Source organism: Heloderma suspectum, chromosome 1 (assembly GCF_057233095.1).
Source record: "Heloderma suspectum isolate Gila_16-S chromosome 1, 16-S_ref, whole genome shotgun sequence".
NCBI lineage: Eukaryota > Metazoa > Chordata > Lepidosauria > Squamata > Helodermatidae > Heloderma > Heloderma suspectum.
In genome coordinates, this window is record NC_139458.1 from 243620630 (window position 1) to 243638304 (window position 17675).

Below are 17675 nucleotides of genomic sequence, written 5' to 3' on the forward strand. Positions count from 1 at the left end.
CCAAATTTGTTGGCATATTGAGTGCAGCACTTTAACAGCATCATCTTTTAGGATTTTAAATAGCTCAGCTGGAATACTGTCATCTCTGCTAGCTTTGTTGTTAATAATGCTTCCTAAGGCCCACTTGACTTCACTCTCTAGGATGTCCGGCTCAAGTTCAGTGAGCGCACTATCATGGCTATCAGGGACATTAAGATCTTTCCTGTATAGTTCTTCTGTGTATTCTTTCCACCTCTTCTTAATCTCATCCGCTTCTGTTAGGTCCCTGCCTTCTTGGTCCTTTATCATGCCCGTCTTTGCACAAAACGTTCCCTTGAGATCTCCGATTTTCTTGAAAAGATCTCTGGTCTTTCCCAATCTATTGTTTTCCTTGATTTCTTTGCATTGTTCATTTAAGAAGGCCTTCTTGTCTCTCCTTGCTATTCTCTGGAACTCTGCATTCAGATGGATATATCTTCCCCTTTCTCCCTTGCTTTTTGCTTCCCTTCTTTCCTCAGCTACTTGTAAAGCCTCATCAGACAGCCACTTGGCTTTCTTGCATTTCTTTTTCTTTGGGATGGATTTCGTTGCTGCCTCCTGAACAATGTTACGGACCTCCGTCCATAGTTCCTCAGGCACTCTGTCTATCAGGTCTAATCCCTGAAATCTATTGCTCACCTCCACTGTATATTCATAAGGGATATGATTTAGGTCATACCTGAATGGTTTAGCGGTTTTCCCTACGTTCTTCAATTTAAGCTGAAATTTTGCAACAAGAAGCTCATGATCTGAGCCACAGTCAGCTCCAGGTCTTGTTTTTACTGACTGTATAGAGCTTCTCCATCTTTGGCTGCAAAGTACATAATCAATCTGATTTCGATATTGACCATCTGGTGATGTCCATGTGTAGAGTCGCCTCTTGTGCTGTTGGAAAAGAGGGTTTGCTATGATCAGCGTGTTCTTTTGGCAAAACTCTATTAGCCTTTGTGCTGCTTCATTTTGTACACCAAGGCCATGCTTGCCTGTTATCCCGGGGATTTCTTGACTTCCTACTTTAGCATTCCAATCCCCTATGATGAAGAGGACATCTTTTTTTGGTGTTAGTTCTAGAAGGTGTTGTAGGTCTTCATAGAACCGATCAACCTCAGCTTCTTCGGCCTCAGTGGTTGGGGCATAGACTTGAATTACTGTGATGTTGGATGGTTTGCCTTGGATTCGTACTGAGATCATTCTATCATTTTTGAGATTGTACCCCAGTACTGCTTTTCCCACCCTTTTGTTGACTATGAGTGCTACTCCATTTCTTCTAAGGGATTCTTGCCCACAGTAGTAGATACGATGGTCACCTGAATTAAATTCGCCCATGCTTGTCCATTTTAGTTCACTGATTCCCAAGACGTTGATGTTCAGTCTTGCTATCTCATGTTTGACCACCTCCAGCTTACCTTGATTCACTGATCTTACATTCCAGGTTCCTAAACAATATTGTTCTTTACAGCATCGGACTTTCTTTTCACCACCAGACACATCCACAGCTGAGTGTCCTTTCGGCTTTGGCCCAGCCGCTTCACTCTTTCAGGCGCTACTTGGAAATTCCCTCTGCTCTTCCCCAGTAGTATATTGGACACCTTCCGACCTGAGGGGCTCATCTTCCGGCGTCATATCTTTCAGCCTTGTGATACATTCCATGGGGTTGTCTTGGCAAGAATACTGGAGTGGGTTGCCATTTCCTTCTCCAGTGGACCACACTTTGTCAGAACTCTCCGCCATGACCTGTCCATCTTGGGTGGCCCTGCACGGCATAGCTTATGGCTTCACTGAGTTACGCAAGCCCCTTCGCCACAACAAGGCAGTGATCCATGAGCTCTTAACATTACAATATACTTAAAATACTACTGGGGGAAGGAAGCAATTGGCTACCGTTCAGCTACTGTAGCAGTGAGAGACTAGAGCAAAGAAACAGTAGAAGCTGGTTCCTCCTCATCCCAGCTTTAGCTTTTAATACAGTATCAGTTTCTCTTCACATAGGATTGTGGGGGGGGGGGGTATTCTTCTCATAATTTTCTTTTCATTTTTATAGCAAAATAATAAAGGCACTATGTCAACATTTTAAAAAATGAGAGGAAATCAGTTATTAAGGCCTCCCTCACCTTACCAGAAGAGAACCTGACATTTGGGGACAATTTAGAGATGCTATTCAAAGGGAAAATCAGAGGCTATTCAGCACTACTCCCCCAGCCTGAATCAACAGGAAGCAATAAAACAGACTGAACATGGAAAGAGAAATGTTCAGTTTAAAGTCATGGGAGTACTGAAAAGCCTTAATAGATCTTTGCCTGTCTACAGTGCACAGGCTGGTGCTACAACTGCATTTTATCACATGCACATCACCACATAGGTCTGAAAAAAAATACAGAAGGATAACTCCAAAGAGCACTGCAATGAAACAGGCTAACATCATGTGGATGCTCTGTAAAAGGGAGTAAGCAAAGGATGGCAACTCTAGAGAAAAGGGCTAGTGCAGAAGTATCCTTCATCTCTGGAGATTCTCAAGAACTGCCACTTAGTTTCCAAGCAGAAATTATGCCAGTGGTATCCAAGAAAACATGCGATAACCCCTACCCCTGAGCGATAGATACATTTTTGATAAATGCAAGCAAATTCTGTTACCTGCAACATGAATTGATAGCAGGTCACATCCAGCATGGCAGCTCTCCATGCTACAAGAGAGCTTATTCAAGGAGGATGCTATTTTCTCTCCACTAATATATTTGTATAGTTAGTAAACAGAAAAAGGTAATGAATACTGCACTGCCATGCTGATACTGGGCTGTTCCCAGTCTCTGGGACAGATCACTAGCAGTGTGGAGGGGACATGTTTTGTACTAGTACCTGCATATGTAGGAAACGCACTATATGGATTTCCAAATTCTTTCAAAAACCAATGTGAAGTTATTTGTTCTCTTTTTACTTTTCAATCATAGCTCCTGCTGCTAACCACATTAGCTGTCCCTGTCTTATTCACCATATGGTAAGGGACTTTCAGCATGATATGATACATATTGACTCAGAAGTAAGCCCCACTGAATTCAGTGATGCACAGTAATTTGACTATGTGTCTTGTGTACACATATTGCATGAGAATGTATATACATAACATACTTTGTCAAATTAGTGCACATCACTGATATCTATTTCCTGCCAGAATTCAGATATGGTAACTGTTCTTATTTACCTTCTGGAAAATAGGGTCATCAACAGGCACTTTAAAATGGTCACAGAGGGAAAAGAACTCTTCTTTGTTCAGGAGCCCTGAGCCATCTTTGTCTTGTTGGAGAAATGCTGCCTGCATATTGCTATCTGGTAAGTAGTTATGTCGCCTCATGTGTTCCTGGATCTGCTCAGCTAACGCATCCAGCTCCTGTGTGTCGGTCTCACTTGAAGCTAACCTATAGGATGAAAAGGAACTTCTTTTACTTGAACTAAGTAAACTTCATCTTGGATTCACAAGTCCTGTCTGGCCAGGATAATCTTGAAAGCATTACTGATAATTAGGGCTTCCGCCTGATTAAAGGATTTTGTTGATTAATCACCTGCCTTTTAATCACATTGATTAAATTTAGATATATTTGCATATTGCCAAACCTCACTATAGGTGACCTTTTGAGTTACTGAAGCTTACAAGTTCATACACAAAATCTACACTCAAAAGAAGGCCCGTCTTTAAGGTTTTTTAATTTAATTTTATACGATAATAATGCAACAAACCAAGAAGCTACACACACAAACAAAAGTGCTCCCAACTCACAGCCCCACTGATTAAAATTCACTCCCAGTGATTAACCTACTAGATGTTTAGTTAACCCATCAATTAAACTGATAAAAACTTGCAAGCCTACAAATCATACATACTGCTTTGAGGAAATTTAGCAGTGTGCTGAGCCTGAGTCCCATCCACATGGAGACACTTCATGGTCCATTTCAGGTTTAATCCGGAATTTCATCAATTCGGCTTTGCTTCTCCGGGAGCACATGGTAGCCAGTAAAGTGATGCAGAACAGCTTGCACTGGGCAAACGGCACCTGAAGCCGCATTAGTTTGGGCAGGGGTGAGTGAGCAGAACAACATCATGAACTGCACAGGTGCAGGGCAGCGAATGAGTGGAGGCTTGCTCTCCACCGCTGTTCTCCTTTTCATGCTCAGTCAAGTGCAATGGACATGCATGACTTCCAAGTAGGCACATTTAGCAAACACCTCCCCTTGCCTAATCCCTCTCTCAAGGGAAGTAGGGGTGAATTAAAGTACCTGGATTACACCGCTGTGCACATGTGGACAGACAGGCATGCCCCTGCCCCCCGTTCTCCACACTCCCGTGCTTTGTTAAGCCAATGCAAAACACCGAGTTACTTCCACCCCTGTTCTCCTTTCTGTGCTCAGTCAAGTGAAATGGATGAGAATGAGGGGGGTGGGGGACGATCCCATACATGGGCACATTCGAACCATCAGCTCAAAATCAATAAAGCTCTGAGTACCTTAGCATCTCCTTTCTTTAGCCCTCTGGTCCCCCCCTTAGCTTTGAATCAACAGCCTTTTCCCCCTCCCTTGCATGCAGTGGAGGAGTTACTTCTGAGAAGACATGCAAACATCCTCCCTCCCACCCCTCTCTGTCCCTCCAGCAGCAGCAGCACCCCTTAGTGCGCAACAACGCTCCTCCGGAAAAGCAATATTGAGAATGACCGAGCAGCATCAGTGCTACTAACAATAATAATGGTCCTGGCAGGATTAGGAGTCATTTGGGGGCCATCAGCTCTTAAAATCAATAATGCTCCATGTATCTGAGAATCAGGAAGGAAGGGGGAGGGAGAGGGGAAGGGCATTGCAAGAATGAGTGTAAAACTATGACGCTGCGTGGATGGATATATATTTTACAAAGAGAACCCAAAAGCTGACTTTCTCAGGAGTAACCCTCATTGGAAAAAATGTGATTTACTTCTGAGTAGACATGGTATCCATGCCAGCTCATTGTTCCTTGAGGCAAAGAAAAGGGAGAAAGCAGAGAACTGGCCCCATTCATATTTGAAGGTGTGCAGATGGGAGATACGCATTTCAAAATCCCTGATACAGAAAAGCGGAAGGTTAACTACTTCCATTCCTTCCCCCTCCGGCTGTTTGAGGCTTGCTCTCCACCACTCTCCCCCTCCCTCTGCCTTGCAGGTGGTGATCTGCAAAAGAGGACGAATTACTTCCAAGTAGGGATGCTTAGTTTTAAAAGGGTGGGCTTGAGGTTTGCTCTCCACCACTCCCACTCCCCACTCAATGAATATTATAACAAGCAGAGGAATCATCCCAAACCCTCTGCTCCTATACTCTGCCAAGTGCAATTTGAAGTTACTACCAGGTAGACATGACTCTGCTCTCCCCGTGCCCACCAACCCACCCCCTGCCACTCTCCCTTCTGCCAATCAGCACTGCTTCAGCAGCCTGCAGCGAGGGCAGTTCAGCTCACACAGACCCCCAAAGCGCTGCAACAGGATAATCCGTCGGAAAAGGAGCCTCAGCAACACTGGATTTTAGAGCTAGAAACAGTACGCTGGCTACAGAGAAGGGCGTGCGTCATCTGACTCTATCAACTTCAGGGCGCAGTAGGACCGGCATAAAAGCCCTGCGTAGTTCTGGCCCTGGATTCTAGGCAGGAGTTGCAGGTTGTATTTTATCTGACAAAATCACCTTTCTTCTTTTCTTTGCATTTTCTAGCTAAATTGCAAGATTCTGCAGGGTGGGTCAGTAATATTTGACCACTAAAACCCCCAACACAAAAGTCATAGCCTACATTGATTCAGTGCAGAAACTATGATTAGCTTACACATTCACATCCCAATATTGCTTCCCTCTTATATTTCTTTTAGCATCTGTGGTCTATAGATAACCAGTCTAAAAGCTATTCTACAATGTGGTGGTACACTGTGAGAAGGCAGGATTGAGGTCTACACAATTTGAACCTGGAGGTGAACCGCATGTTTAATGCTCCGCAATGACAAAAACTTTCTGGCATGTAAAAAACCCAGGTATCAGGACTCACATATTTGGGAGAAATACTTAGCATAGACTCTTTGGGAGCATTCAAAATATAAGATACCGCCCCCCCTCTGAACTGTTGGACTTTGGTTAACTTGGTTTCTGCATTTGCATCTTCAGCAAGTGATTTGTTTATTATAGCAAAATACTGTCTCCTGCATTTTGGTTGTGTGTGGGTGTATGTGTGAAGTTCCTTGACTGGAATGACTGAAAGATTAACTTGTTTATTTTTGTCAAGTCTGATTGATCTGGATTGATGGGTAACTAACCTAAAGAACATAAAGACAGAAGCCTACAAAGCAGGGCATGAGGGCAATAGCCCTCTCCAGTTGTTGTTCCCTAACAACTGGTACAGGAGCCCTAGCGTAGGTTCCCCCATGTGGCCTGGGGCTTCTTCACAGTGTGGGAAAGAACTGTGCTGTACTTGCCATGAGGCTAATGTAAGAAGAGGATCTTCACCTACATAATGTGTATAATGGCATCAGAATTGGCATAGATAATGTCATGCTAAGAAACATGGGATGAAGCTCCCATGCAGAACCTAGTAACTCCAGCAGAAATCTTTGAGCATATTCCTTTTAAAAGCTCACCTCCTTACTGCCTCTGTTGCTGCCTGGCGAGGTGCAAAGTGATCCCTCATAGACTGCACAACTGCTGCTGGAAAGCTCTCCAAATTGCTTTCCATATAATTCAGGACATAATGATCGACGTCTACAATAATGAACCTGTGGCCAAACACTGGATGAGAGAAAGCCAACCAATTTATCACTATTAAGATTTTAGTTCGGTTTTTATTGTTAGCCACCTTGAGTCCCATTCTTTGGAAGAAAGGTGGGATAGAAATTAAATAAATGAAATAAAATACTGTCTGTGTGACACTTCCAACATGAACAGGCATATTCTCTGAAGAATAAGCATACAATCCAATGTGTCAACGGTTTCAGCTTACCCTGCAGCTTGGCAATCTACCTTGCTCTGCAAAGTGACTGAAGCAGAACCTGAAATAGAACCTACCACAACTGAACAACAGAACTGTTGTTGAACCCAGCTCCACAACTCTCTGTTTTATACTCTGATCCTGGGCCCAGAGTGTAAAGCAATAGGATTAAGCTATAAGAGGACTGGGGACGTCTCCTACCTCTACCTTAATTTCTTAGCACTCTGTTTTCCCTATCAGAATAATGAAGATAATTCCACTTTGTTACTTCGCAGGGGTATTGCCAAAGCCATTAAAGAGCTCAAATCCCACAAAAACGGATGCAGCAGGGCTGTACCTAGTTTAAAAATGACTGTCAGTTATGGGCTAGTTGGTTTTAAGCTGTCCCATAGTACATATCTGAACACTGTGACTTCAAGATTCATTAGTTTATGTATGCAGGATATATTAACCAATGCAATATTAAAGGCATTTTGTAGATAACAGGGAAAATGTCAATATCAATGTTTCCCATATAGATGAGTCTAATTAAAATAGTGACAAGTGACACATATTGAGATTTATTCTATTTAAAATATTCATACCCCACCTTCCCACTTTGTTCTTACCTTCCACCATAGCTCCAACGGTGAAGTCAGCTGGTTCATAGTAAAGAGGATCATCTGTAGAGGACCCTGGCTTGGGGACTCTGCTCTTGCCTAAGTATTTGCCCCCAATAATTCCTGAATTGCGCACAGGTGGTTCATAGATGCTGATCATGTCAGTGGCGAGCCAATAGGAGAGGACAAAACGACGCTTGCTGTCTTCAGGAATTGGGGATTCCTGCAGAGATTAAGGCCGCGTATGAGCTGCACAGGTAGGGAAGAACTGGGCTCGCTGAAACTCTACTTACGAGAAGCTGAGAATTCAGAGTTGTTTTCATCATGGATCTGCCTAAGCACCAAAAGAGCTAGGCCTGATTTCAAAATGGACAACAATAAACTATAACTTCAATGCTGAGAAAATGTAGCCCATGAAAAAAGTTTAATTGGTGCCATTGTGTTAACTTGCAGATATCTGGTGTCATCTGCATGATTAAATAGAAGCTAAACATTGACCCTTTTGAAACAAATTCCAATAAAACTAACAGGTATTTAAAGGAGATGGTAGGGCAGACTGTTATCACAGCCTGTTCCTGGGAATGACAAGGCTTTTTCACGTTTGGCCCAATATTCCAATTTGCAAACTCAACTGCTATTAGGCCTGTTGTTGGCAACTGTCTATAGCTGGGTTTTAAGGCTGGGCTTTGCCAAAAAGGAAAAGAGTATGATGTGGAAAATAAGAGATATTACTAGAAGATGTATCAGAAATGCATGTGATCAAGCTCTGCAATCGAGATGTAGGTGTGCAGAATGTGTAACAATAAGGTGTGCAGAATAATGCTGTTTCTTTGGCATTTGTTACTTTTTATTCTTGTCACCATCCCTGTTTCCTTCCCACTGTTAGATTAAAAGTGCAATCTTATTCAGATTACATGTCTATTCAGAAATGAGCCCCATAATTTTCATTGGAGCTTACTCCTAGGTAAATGTATATAGGATTGCAGCCTAAAGCTCCTTAGTGCAGGGACTGCTTTTTTTTTCTTTTTTTTTTGCGGATGCTGCTAATGCCATGTACATAGATAGAGAAATACCGATACTACTACTAATAAATGAATATCCCAAAATGTGGAAAGTTTCATGAAAGGGGTTATTACTAAAGCTGCAAGCTTTAACTGGTGGATTAATCAACTTCAATTAACTTAGGGTGCAATCCTATGCGTGTTTAGACAGGAAAAAAGTCCTACAACTCCCAGCACATGCTGGCTGGGACGTGCTGGGAGTTGTAGGACTTTTTTCTGTCTAAACATGCATAGGATTGTGCTCTAACTTTAGTTAGCTAAGCTGTGTGTCAAGGGCACATTTATTTTTGAGGTTATTTTATAGTTCTAGTATGCTACTGTAATAGGGAATGAAAAATAACATAGCAGGGAAGGTCTTTCTAACAATGAGTAGTAGTTTGGGGGGGTTAACTGTAAGTTATCTTATACTTCTTTCAGCATCTCAGAACAGCATGCCTATTGAGCTTTTAGCAAGATGAAAATTTATTTAAATTTAGTTAGTTAATTAACCAATACATTGGGTAAAGGGCAGGTAAAGGACTTTTTTTATCAGTTACCTTCTGGATATTTTTCAGTGGCAATGTCTTCCTATGATGAGACAACTATCCTTCATATTGCTTCCAGATTTTAATGTCTTTCACTTGCCCTGGCAGCTGGTGACCTGTCTAGAGTGTAGTCACCCAGACAGAAGTGAGGGTAGCAGATGCTCTGAAATAGGAAGCAATGAAGGAGCACAACTGCAGAGTCTGACGGTCAAAGAAATCCTCAGCTCCGTGGAATCATAGACACACTAATCTAGCTAAGGATATCAGCATACATAAGCATAATTAATGCACCCATATCACTTGCTAGATTGGAAACTGCCAGTTTAAATCAGATGTGCACCCATATATGCTTGAGAGGATTCTGTCTATCTACACTGCTTTGCTTTGAATAGGATGACCATTCTAACATACGTATATTCAAGTCAGCACCATAAGCCATTCTATGAGCCAGTTTGCACGATCATCGCAGCCCAGTGTAGCTTATTTAAGCCACACTGGGTGAGGGGGCATGCCAGTGGCCATTATCGTGACGTGCAAACCCAGTGAGGATGGGTTGTTGCTGTGGTTAACAAACCACCCACAACAAACAGGCTGTTTTACCCATGGCAACAATCCACCCTGCACTGGGCTCTCACATCATGATATGCCATGGTGACTACTCATCACAGCTTAAATATTCACTGTGCCACCAGCATGTGCCACAACCCATCATGGCGTAAATAAACAACGGTGAGCTACAGCAACTATGCAAACCAAGCCAGTGGCCGGGTTCACACAATTAGTGGGGGAAATTACCCAGTATGGGTTGTTTTCCCTGCCCTGTGCATGCCTGCCAAGTGCTTAAGTACCCGTGCCATGTCAACGGGCTGCTGCGTTATCCAAACCTGGTGTGCAGCGTGGCGGGAGTGGCTTTTAACCCACCCCACAACCCATGTTTTCTAGTAGGGGTTGTGGGGTGGGTTGGAAGCCACCCCCACCGTGCCACGCACTGGGTTCAGACAACATGGCAACTCGCAATACGGCGTGGGTAATTAAGCAGATGCTGGGCACGTGAGTGGCATGCACAGGGACAAGGGAAACAACCCATACTGCGTAATTTACCCCACTGATTGTGCGAACCTGGCCAATATCTCATTAGCGCATGACTAGAGCTTGATGAAATGGATAGAGTTTAATTGAATGCCTTTTCTGACAACATTGGGTACGAGATGTGATGGGTCTCCTTTCAGCTCCTTTGTCAAGTGGAACCCATTAAAACACTATGTTTCGAAGGCATCAGGAGATGGAATGAAAAGGGAAACTCCTATATCTGGCGCCATCTTCCCCACTTCCCTGCTACTTGTTACACTGAAATTCCACCACTCTAAGGCTTGAAGCATTGCCACTGGAGACAAGGATTAGCGAGAGGACATCCAGTCCCCAAACTCATCCTTTACTCCAGAAAGAACAGCATGTATCGGAACATCTCACCATTATAACCGCATAGCGCAACACTTTATGGTCATTCTCTAGCATCTTAATAATATTTTTCCTAGGTGCTTGTGGAATCAGGCTGAAGCAGTTCTGGAGAGAGTCATCGAGGAAGCCATAACCATTGTATGGAGGGATTATCTGCAGAAAAAGGAAGCCAGGAAGAATTACAATGTTATGCCATGCAACTTAGTTCAAGACATAGTAAAATGGGCTACATTCATTTTAAAGCACCTCAGCACCTGCTGCTGCTGCATCATCACGATCAGTCGTAGTTGGAATGAGGTGGCATAGGAGAGCCCAGTATCAGTACCCAAGAGATTCTGTTCCCAGCTGACCCCGTCTCCCAGTTTCTGCTGCCTTTGGATCTAGGGATGTCAGAGAATTCCGCGACGGAGCTCGGTGAGGCCGAATGCCAGTGCATTCGGCCCGCCCAAATCCATCGCAGAACGGCCTGCCACCCCCCGCCCCCTGCGGATCCCCCCCGGGACGAGACTTACCTGGGGCGGATGTTCCAGGCGGCGGTGGCTCCAGCGGCGGCGGTGGCTGGTCTTCCGAACGGCTGCCGCCGCTGCCATTTGCAGTCTGTGTCTTTTTTTTCCCCCATAGACGTGATAGGCGTTTAAAAAAAACATGTATGTGTGGGTTTAAAAAAAAAACAATGTGTACGCAAATGGCGGCGGCTACGGCCGCCGCCATTTGCGTTCCTTATTTCTCGCCGTCTTAGTCTACGTCAATATTGACGAAGACTAAGACAAAGAAAAGGGGAACGCAAATAGCGCCCACTACGCTATTTGCGTTCCCCTTTCTTTTCTTTGTCTTAGTCTACGTAAATATTGACGTAGACTAAGACGGTGAAAAATAAGGAACGCAAATGGCGGCGGCCGTAGCCGCCGCCATTTGCGTACGCGGTTTTGTTTTGAAATCCGGCTGCGACGGCCCTGGCCTGGGCCTGGCCGGCTGCTCCGCAGAGCCGCCGTGGAGCACAGCCGGCCGTCGAGGATTCCGGGGGGGAGGAACGGATCGCCTCCCCCTCCATCGAGGATTCCGGGGGGAGGGACGGAACGCCTTCCCTCCCACCATGAACAGAATCCGCGAAAAGGTAAGTCACTTTCATACATCCCTATTTGGATCCCTGGTGTTAAGGCAGTTGACAGACCATCCTTTGTAGAACGGATTACTTGCTAATAGTGTTGGATCGTCAGCTGAGGTTTTATCAAGGGGAGCTAATGGCAGGAGATAGTTTCCTAATAGTTGGCATTCACTCTCCAGCTTTTGGAATGAGATACTCATTAGATATTAGAGAAGATGACACCACTCCAAGCTGAGAGGAGAGGGCAAGAAACAGCAAAAAGCAGGTTAGTCCGTTTGAATTGTGGGGGCGGGGAAGAAAGATGTCTAGCTGAGGTGCAGCCTTAAGGGGCTGCATGAGTTGCTTTCTGGGGATCTGTTGCCTGCTGTTTGTTTCCACTACACCTGTTCTGTTTATTCATAAATAAAGCAAATATTTAAAAGGTCATCATAAGTCACCATAAGGTTCTCTCATCTAAAGGAAGCTAAACCCTGTAGTGCTGCCCTTGAAGCTTTTCACTGCTCAGAAGTGGGAAACATATAACGCTATAAATGGTCAAAGCTCAGACATGAAACCTCGCCTGAGCAACATGAGTGCTTCCTAGTGCCTCTGGTCTTCAATCCTAGCCAGCTTTGCCAGCTTTCTTGACTTTCTCCCAGCTGCTTTTGCTTCCCCTGATTGTCCACTCATCTTCTCAGTTCCGCTCCACATTCTAAACTCTAGCTTCCCACTGCAAAACTTCCTAAGTGATTATTGAACCTGAGTTGAACTACGGCAGTGCCTGGTTTAACCCTCTGAACTGACTCAACCCATGTGACTCAGCTTCATCTGAGTTGTTGTGTTGTGCAAACCCAGCAAGCATGGGTTATGTGAGGGTTAAACAACCCTCACATAACCCTAGAACAGACCATGGAGTGCCACAGCTCACCATGGGTTAAATAACCCACGATGAGCCACAGCGTGTCACCCAAACCAGTCTCCAGCTGGGAGAATATTCATAATCACATGGGTACAAATCTAATGCTGGGCTAACCTTGAAAAAGTGACCAGGGTAGAGGTGCTGTGTCAGTGATTGTATAGGCTTTGCAAGACACAGCAAAGAGTTACGTATCAAGCTTCCTGATGCTAAACACATTCTTTGGAAATATGGTCCACTGATTTCTTTTTGCCTAGCAAAAGTCCTCTCACAAGGACCAGAAGCCACAACACAAAATTCGGCAGCACATCCCTCCCGCACAGAAAGGCTCACAGCCACCTGAAGCACATCATAGACCACCAGGCCCAACAACCAGGCGGCCTGCCCCTCCACTAACCCCAGACTAATTGATTTCAATGGAAATTTCTTGCAATGACTCAGGAAGGGAATTAGAGCTTTAGCTTTGAGTTAGACAGATTGTGCTTACATATTCTCCCCATGTTTCCCCATTACCTGTTTGATTTCCTCTGGGGGTGGCTTCCTTACATCAACTGGCTGGAAGTCAGTGATGCCAAACTTGTCTCGATAGAACTGCCTAGTGAACTGATCACAATCATAGATGAAAAACGAGCGCCCAAGAAGAGTAGTAGATTTGCCTACAGCAAAGTCTTTAGCTGTAAACCATTCCAAGACCTCCTGATCAGAGATCTCCAGGACACAAGTTGGGAAGGTTCCTTGTGGAAGGAAGACAAGTCGGTTAGACATGTTGCCACTGATAATACTAAAAGAAAAGTATGTGTTGAAAAAATGCAGACTATCTCCAGGGACAAGTGGCGGAATGATAATAATGCTTCCTTCACTTTGTCACATTAATAAGATAATTGTAAATGGATGGAAATTGATCATAACATGCTTAGATTCTGGAAGTAATTTTCACAGGATCTCAGAACATATCAGACAACATTTAGTAAGAGTCTAAAGAATATGCAGCATTTCTAGGGAAGACAAGAATAGGCTGAGTTATAGTACTTTACAAAGTAATGTGACTAGAATTGAGTATTTTAGTGTTACTGTTCATAAACTGGTTTTTGCCTCATTTAATGCTAGAATGCTTATATAATTTTTTCACATCTGGCAGTCTAAAATAGGGCACCACTCACACACACTTCTCATGCTGGCTACAGATTCTCATAGGTCCGATTCCCATGTCCCCGTATTCATGTGTTCCTGATATAGCAAATTTTAATTGGATTCATTCAAACGTGCTTGTACAGACACCTATATGCACCAGTTTTTGCACGTGTGTATTCACTGCACTTACTGACCCCACAAATCCCTCGTCCTTAAACAACCAGAACACATGCCCCTCTTACCTTTCTTCTCCACCATTTTTTTGGGCAGGTGCTGGCGACTTATCAGCACTGGGAAAGGGTCTCTGCCATCATTCCGCTCATGTACTTCCCGCACCTCCACTGTATCATCCGCCAAGTAGTAGTGGATGATAAAATGCCGGTTCTCACCAAACATGTTCTCAGTGTCATCCCACATGGCATAGAAACGAAGCACCTGTAAGACAGGGAAGGGGCCAGGGCTCAGTGTGACCAAACACAAGCTTTGCACATAACTTTGCTCACAGATTCAATCCTTGCCATCTCCATTTAAAAGACTCTCAGGCAGCAGGACTCAGACAGAGACCTGAAAGAGCTGCGGCAAGCTGGAGGAGATAGCACTGGATTAGATGGGCCAACAGTCTGACTGAGTATAAGGCAGCTCTTTGCACCCTTAAAGGGGAATTTCACATTCATTCATTCATTCATTTTCTATATTGCTTGTTCATCACCAAAGGCAATACCAGGGCAATGTACATAAAAGTATAAAAACAATATAATACAAAAGTAAAATTAGACAAGAGGCAGTAAAACTATAAACCAGCAAACGAAAAAGCATCAACCTAGACTGAATTAAATTTACAATTTCAAAGTTCTCCTCAAAATGCCTGGCCAACCAGGAATGTTTTCAGTTGGTGCTGCAATGAATAAAGTCGATACTAATAGTATCTCCCTTGCAAGGACACCGCAAACTTGGGACACCATCACAGAGAAAGCCCTTTCTTTTGGAAATAAATAGTGCACTTCTCCCAAGTATAGAATATAGAGAAAGACGTCATCTGAAGATCTCAATGCCTAGGCAGGATAGTACAAGAGGAGACATTCCTTCAGATATTGGGGCCTAAAGGCATTAAAGGTAAGCATCAGCACCATGAATTGGGCACAGAACTGAACAGAGAGCCAATGTAATTCTTTTAGAATTGGTGTCATGTGGCTCCATCCAGGCAAACTAGTCAGAATCCTAGCACCTGAATTCTGAACCAGTTGAAGCTTCTGAGCCATTTTATTTATGTCTCTATGCATATATGTATGTCATGTGTGTGTGTATGCGTGCGTACGCGCACACACACACTTAAGTAAATTTTATTCCACCATTCTTTTTTGATAACAGTCAAAATCACAAACAAATTGAAAGCAATCATAACCTTTAAACTAAACCATAAAATACAATTAAATGGAGACAGGATGGCAGAAAAAATCCAACATAAAGTAAAACAATAAATTAAACACTGGAAGAAAGAAATCTTGAAGCGATTAAAGCATAATAATGAAGGAGCCAGAGAAATCTTACTCATGGGAGAATACGTTTAGGAGTGATCATGCCAACTGCCCAAGCCATTTCCTCATTCCAGAGATCATTGGGATTTAGATTTCCCAGTTATGGATGAACAGAAAGACATTAATAAAATAGAAGTAGTTCACAGAACAGGAACTGGGCAATCTTATGGTCCTACTAAGACAGTGCCATTTTGGAAGTACATATAAATAAACCAGAGGAGATAATGCCATAAGAAATACTCAAGGATTAGATTGAATAATTCCCCCCACCCCACTTTGAATCTGTGTGGCTGCTTCATAACAGCTTTTTTTTTTTTTAAACAAAGCTGAAGAATGGAAACAAGGCTGTCAATAATCAGCCTGTTTCAGTGCATAACCCAAACAGATACTCTTGTCACATAATAATTTGTGCAAAAAAAAAATTGCATCACAATTCTTATTAAAGTCCTTGGTGACATATAAAATAACACGGGCCTATCCAATTGTCATATGATCACTGCCCCAAAGTCCAGATTTTTCCCTGATGTCTAAAAAGGCCCATAGATTCAATATTTGATGCTTGCTGGTACAAAAGTAGAAAGCCAAGGCAGACCATGAGACACAGGTGCAATATGCTCCATGACAGACAACTGTACCCCAGTAATCAAGCAGCTGCATTCTACACTGTGCTAGCTAAACTTTCAATGGTCTTGAATATTAGCCAGAAACATAGCATATGATAATAGTATATGACACAGTAACTTCAGTGGGAAAACTCCACTGCTGCAGCATTTGTCAGCCCCACAATAGCTAAAATAATGCTTTAAGATAAAAGACATACCTCAGCGCCTTACATCAACTAAACTGGTTGCCTATTTGTTTACGGGTCCAATGTAAATTGCTGGTGTTGACCTTTAAAACCCTTGATGGCCCAAGACAAAATTACGTTAAGGACTGCCTTCACCCATATAAACCTGCTTGAGCCTCATGATCAGCTTCAGAAGCTTGGCTCTTTAGCCGGCCACCACTGGAAATGCGGCTGGCAGGTACTAGGGACACATCCTCCTCAGTGATGGGGTTGCAGTTGTGGAATCTGACAGGCTCCCTCTGTTTCTGCTTTTAGGTAGGTGGTTAAGATGTGTTTATTCAGGCAGGCTTTACATGTTTAATTTTCTACAGGTTTAGAGAGCAATCCTCTGGCCACTGTCTAGATGGCCATAGGGATTTTTTGGTTTCCAGATACTGCGCTCCCCACCCACTCCTCCTCATAGCCGGCATGGCTCTTTCCATGCCGCTGCCGTCTCTGCACTTGTAAACAGAGCACGGGGAAGGCGGAAAGGGGGTGGTCCCGGGGGCAGAGAGGGGAGGAGACCACAACAGCTGCCTTAGACAGCTTCCTATCGGGTCTCCAGGCCCCTTCCCTCCCCCTCCCCCAAGCTGCAGCTAGACACGTGAAAACGTGTGTCCCGCCAAGAATGCAGGGCGAGCAGAGTGCGGAGCAGCGGATCCCCTCCATGCTTCACCCCACCTGTGTTGGATAGGCAGCAGCCTGTCTGAGTATAGAGGCTGACATCTGTCTCACCCTTGTGTTATATTGCCTCTGCTGCTCCTTTTTATTTGTTATTTTATTATATAAAGAAGAGGGAGTTATAAATAAAATGAAACAAACACATACAACAAACTCACCTTTTTGTCAAAGGCCAGAAACTGCTTGAGTTGGTCAAAATCTGACGGTGTGACGTACATGCGTAGAGGCATTTTACGTAGCTCTGTGTAAGGATCAAAAATCATTCTCTCTGGAGGATTCAGTTCAATTCCTTGGCTCTCCAGAAAAGTCTAGAAAAAGACAGCCATGTCATTAATATTATTTATTTATTTGTGCATCTATGCACATGTTGCTTACAGAGAACAGGTATGATGCAGGATGTGGCCCTTGGGCCTGAGAAGGTTCTGCACCGCTGCTCTGCAGCAAATCTGGATTTGTATTTGGGTAATTTATGAAATGGGCCTACAATTGCCACTCCTTCTTCCCCCCCTAAATGTACGTTTTTAGTCTGTGGTTGTGAAGTTATATCTAAAAATGTTAACCAATGACTTACCTAGATTCCATGCTGCTGGAACTGAAACTTCCCTAAGATGTCTTGTACACTGCTATTAAACCCTGTGTTTATATTGTAAGAGGCTATTTTGGGACAGGCTTTGTCCATATAGTTCCTTTTTGCATCTTAAAGTAGATCTATAAGATAATTATTCAAAATACATCTAGTAATATCAGAGAGGTTTATGTGTGAAATGCGAAAAGGAAAACTCCAGATGAATCAGCTGACAAATAGACCTATAAAGTACATGAACATCTTTTGTGACAAAACATGTGGGCCAATACTGCAAGACAGCTGG

At 43.6% G+C, this 17675-nt stretch overlaps 1 protein-coding gene across 1 annotated transcript in view; it reads right to left on the reverse strand.

Moving 5' to 3' along the window:
- EFHC1 (EF-hand domain containing 1) overlaps positions 1-17675 on the reverse strand; it is a 29415-nt gene that overhangs the window by 6501 nt on the left and 5239 nt on the right. Inside the window, exons 4-10 of the mRNA XM_084822618.1 lie at positions 16965-17114; positions 14007-14199; positions 13147-13367; positions 10646-10786; positions 7600-7813; positions 6645-6792; positions 3215-3428 (exon numbers count right to left, since the gene is read on the reverse strand). Coding sequence (XP_084678744.1) covers positions 3215-3428; positions 6645-6792; positions 7600-7813; positions 10646-10786; positions 13147-13367; positions 14007-14199; positions 16965-17114 — 1281 coding nt within the window. The remainder of the gene's footprint in view (positions 1-3214; positions 3429-6644; positions 6793-7599; positions 7814-10645; positions 10787-13146; positions 13368-14006; positions 14200-16964; positions 17115-17675) is intronic.